This window comes from Nesoenas mayeri (assembly GCF_963082525.1).
Source record: "Nesoenas mayeri genome assembly, chromosome: 1".
NCBI lineage: Eukaryota > Metazoa > Chordata > Aves > Columbiformes > Columbidae > Nesoenas > Nesoenas mayeri.
In genome coordinates this window covers 35692487-35696743 of record NC_137541.1, presented here as the reverse complement: position 1 = coordinate 35696743, position 4257 = coordinate 35692487, and the positions used below count along the sequence as shown (strand labels likewise).

At 54.6% G+C, this 4257-nt stretch overlaps 1 protein-coding gene across 1 annotated transcript; it reads left to right on the top strand.

Moving 5' to 3' along the window:
* Positions 1-829: 829 nt before the first annotated feature.
* AVPR1A (arginine vasopressin receptor 1A) lies at positions 830-3913 on the top strand (the record flags this gene model as incomplete). Its single annotated transcript, XM_080349494.1, has 2 exons — positions 830-1832; positions 3630-3913. 2 exons carry the CDS (start codon positions 830-832, stop codon positions 3911-3913), a joined length of 1287 nt encoding a protein of 428 aa, XP_080205620.1.
* Between the last annotated feature and the right edge of the window lie 344 nt (positions 3914-4257).

Genomic DNA, 4257 nt, shown 5'->3' with positions numbered 1-4257 from the left:
AACTCCCTAGGGAAGGAGGAGATTTTGATTGTACTTACAGAAGCATGAATTTTAGAACCATATGCTAAAATCTGGAGGATGTTTGTTGTCCTAGGTGAAATCCTGAAACCTTTCAAAACATTATGTTTAGTGAGTTGCTTTCAAACTCTGTGCTATTTTTTCTAAGGATTCACTTTGCTGAGGTTTATCCCAGCGAGACTGTGAGATGCCCCAGGCCCAGATGAGACTCTTGTTAGATCCAGAGCCGCTCTTCTTATCCACCAGCCACTTTGCCTTGGATAGAAGCGGGCTCGGGAGTGAGCAGATCGATATTGAAAGATCTCCACCTGCTTTGCGTGGTTAAGGTAACAGTATTATTCTCAATTAAACTTTTAAGTGCTGCTTTAAAAGACCGTGAGGGAGCTCTCCTGGTGCAACGTTTCCTCCCGACCAGCTCCTCCCGCTGCCCCTTGTCCTTTCCCCGAGCCGCCGGGCCCCGGGGAGGCAGGGAGGGGGTGACGGGCCCCTCGGAGCAGCACTTTTTTGGTCGGAGCGGCCCCGGTCCGTCGGCGGGGCGCTCCCCTCCGGGGGCGCAGCGGGACGAGCCTCCCTGCGCTGGCGGGGGCGGGCGGGCGCGGACGGGGCGGTGGCGGCCGCCGGGGGAAGGAGGGGGCTGGCGTCAGGCTCTGGGCAGCCACTGGCACGGGAGCTCCCCCCTCGCCTCGCCTCCCGCGGCGGGGAATAAAGGCACCTGGCCCGGCGCACCGCGCCGCCGGAGCGGGAAGGCGGCGGCGGCCGAGCGGGCGTGCGGAGGTCGGGCCGGGCCGGGCCCCGCCGCGCAGCCCCCTCCATGCGCCTCGCCGGCGGCGCAGGCTCCTCCCGGGCGGCGCCCTCGCCCGGGAACGGCAGCCGGTGGCGGGAGACGGAGCCCGGCGGCGGCAGCAGCCCCAGCCCCGAGGCGTGGTCGGGGTCGCCCAACGGCAGCCTGGACGGCTGGGACCCTTTCGGGCGGGACGAGGAGCTGGCGAAGCTGGAGATCGCCGTGCTGGCGGTCACCTTCGCCGTGGCGGTGGTGGGCAACGGCAGCGTGCTGCTGGCGCTGCGGCGCACGCCCCGCAAGGCGTCCCGCATGCACCTCTTCATCCGGCACCTCAGCCTGGCCGACCTGGTGGTGGCCTTCTTCCAGGTGCTGCCCCAGCTCTGCTGGGAGGTGACCCACCGCTTCCACGGCCCCGACGGGCTCTGCCGCGTCGTCAAGCACCTGCAGGTCTTCGGCATGTTCGCCTCGGCGTACATGCTGGTGGCCATGACGGCCGACCGCTACATCGCCGTCTGCCACCCGCTGAAGACGCTGCAGCAGCCCACCAAGCGCTCCTACGGGATGATCGCGGCGGCCTGGGCGCTCAGCCTGCTGCTCAGCACCCCGCAGTATTTCATCTTCTCCCTCAGTGAGGTGGAGCGCGGCTCGCAGGTATACGACTGCTGGGCGCACTTCATCATGCCCTGGGGACCCCGAGCCTACGTCACCTGGATCACCGGCGGCATCTTCGTCGCGCCCGTCCTCATCCTCGTCACCTGCTACGGCTTCATCTGCTACCACATCTGGCGCAACGTTCGAGGCAAGACGCGCCCGGGGGAGGTGGCAGCGGGCGGCGGGCGGCGGCCGGGCGGTGGTGGCCCTCGGCGGGGGCTGCTGCTCGCCCCCTGTGTCAGCAGCGTGAAGACCATCTCTCGCGCCAAGATCCGCACCGTCAAGATGACCTTCGTCATCGTCTCGGCGTACGTCATCTGCTGGGCGCCCTTCTTCACCATCCAGATGTGGTCCGTCTGGGACCAGCGCTTCCCATGGGTCGGTAGGTGACGGGGAGGCCCCGGGGAGTACTGGGAGGGCACGACGCCGCTTTTCCCCGGCCGCACTGTCACTCCTTGGGGTCCTCCGAGGGCTCAGCCGGAGCCGGCTTCCCGGGGCGGTGCGCAGTCCTGGGCCGAGCGTGGGGGAGATGGGCGCGGAAGGCGAGAGCGGGACCATGACCCCGCTAACGAACCCCTCTGCCCTCCGGGAAATAGCGGCTAAACGCCCCCCGCCCCGCAGCCGACTTCGCACGGCGAGGCGAGCAGGTCCTCGGGGCCGCCCCGCCGGCACCGCTCGCACTCCCGGACGGGGCGGCCGCGGGAGCTCCGGCTCCACCAGTCCCGGGAGCAGGCGGAGCGGGGCGGCTGCCGGGGGCAGCTGGGCCCCCGGGAAGGAGCCGCAGCCGCTGCGGTGTCACCCAGAGCGAAATTAGCGGATGAGAACTGAAATATTTGCGGCGACAATTTGAACCAGCAACATCTTTTTCCATTTGAAGCTGCCCATTCGTAAAACTTTAGAAACCTTTTGTGTTATTACCAAGCATGCACACATGTATATAATAAGTAATTACATGAGCAGGGAACTTACTAAGCCTTCTTTCCTGTAGCTGCCTTACATGTCTGATAATGGGGCTGAGCACACCCTGAACCCTTCCTCTCAACAGGGCAGTCACCTCGGAGTAGCTCCTTTATCTGCCACCAGTTCTCATGAAACAGTGGCAATTTAGTATTTTGGAGATACCTGTGCATCGGTTGAATCTGGCTGAAAATAATCAATGAGTTTAAAAGTTGTTACATAGGCAATGACAGGCAACATAGTAGCATATACCCCGTTTCCTCATAATGAGAAAGCAGGAAGTCGAAATGTTGAAATTCATAATTTCCTGGGGGTTTTTTTAATATCCCCAGTTCATCACTTACTGTAGTGAGGTCATTGATTGCCCCTAATATACGACTAAAGTCAAGCCAAAAATGCAGGTGTCTACAGGGAAATAAAGGCTTGCAGTGTACAAATAGATTTTATTTTATTTTTTTTTACTTTAAAATAAATGCAAACCTAACTGAACAGATGGATATTTGGTAGTTTGTTTGAAGAAATTATTTAACTCTTATGGAGCTGTGTAACACAGCAATTATACTTCTTTGCACATTCATTATTTACAAAGAAAGTTCACTAATCATTGATTAGGCTAAATATGTACTTAAATTTAACTAGTTATTGAGGGTAGAAGACTGTAACTGTTTTATGGCATAGTGCAAACTTCCATGTTTTCCTTAAGTAAAATTTGTTCAACCTCTGAAATCCAGATTTGATTCACAAGCCAGTAGTTACTTGAGCATTCAACGCTTTCCATCATGCAAATGTATACAGCAAAATTCGGTATTATTGAAAGCAGTGGGAAATCGGTGGGAATTTTGCCACTGCCTCCCAGGGTAACCAATTTTTAAAACAAAAGTCTGAAGCAAAAGCTGTTCAGTATTTAAAGCATGAGCTTGTCAACGCATGGATAAACATCAGTGGAAACAGAACTAAAGAATTCTTTTGTATGGGTTGCCCCATAACTACTTCTGTCACAGCTTTTTGAAGTCTCATTGATTTCAACAACAGCCTTACATAAATAAGAACTTTCCTGATTATGTGCTCATTATTCCTTTCAAATACTGCTGCTTAACTTTAAAAAAGCAGAATTATCCAGTAATTGAAAAAAAAAAAAAGTCCAACAGTTAATGAAGCAATTGACTGAATGGCGCGAATGTTCTTTTGATGATTAAACTGCTTTCTTCCCTCTTTTCCACAGACTCTGAAAACACGGCGACTACCGTCACAGCTCTGTTGGCCAGTCTGAATAGTTGCTGTAACCCCTGGATCTACATGTTCTTCAGCGGGCACCTCCTGCAAGACTGCATACGAAGCTTCCCTTGCTGCCAAAAAATAAAGCAGACGCTGAGTAAAGAAGATTCAAACAGCAACAGCAGGCGACAGACTTCATATACCAACAACAGGAGCCCAACCCACAGCCTGAACACCTGGAGAGAGTCTCCGCACTCCAAATCCACCAGCTTCATCCCCATCCCAACCTGAGACAGGCCCCAGGGTAGGCCGGGCTTGGAGCCCCGTGACAGCGCTTGGGAAGGCCACGCACAGCACCTTGTGCTGGGCAAAGGCATCGTTCGTGGCAACAAGGAGTGACTAAGGTGGCTATGAGACACAACAGGCTGCGTTACTCAATAAGCTATTCTGCAGCGTGTAAATTATTTTCTGAAAGGTATTTAGGACTTGGGCAACTGATCAGGAAGGTGTGACAACAATAAAGCAATTATTTTTCTAAATAGAATTTATTATTTTATTTTATTGTTTCTAAAATACTTGCTAAGTGCATTTTTTGCTTGTTGTGCAAAGCAGTGAAAATAGTGGAGTTGGCATGT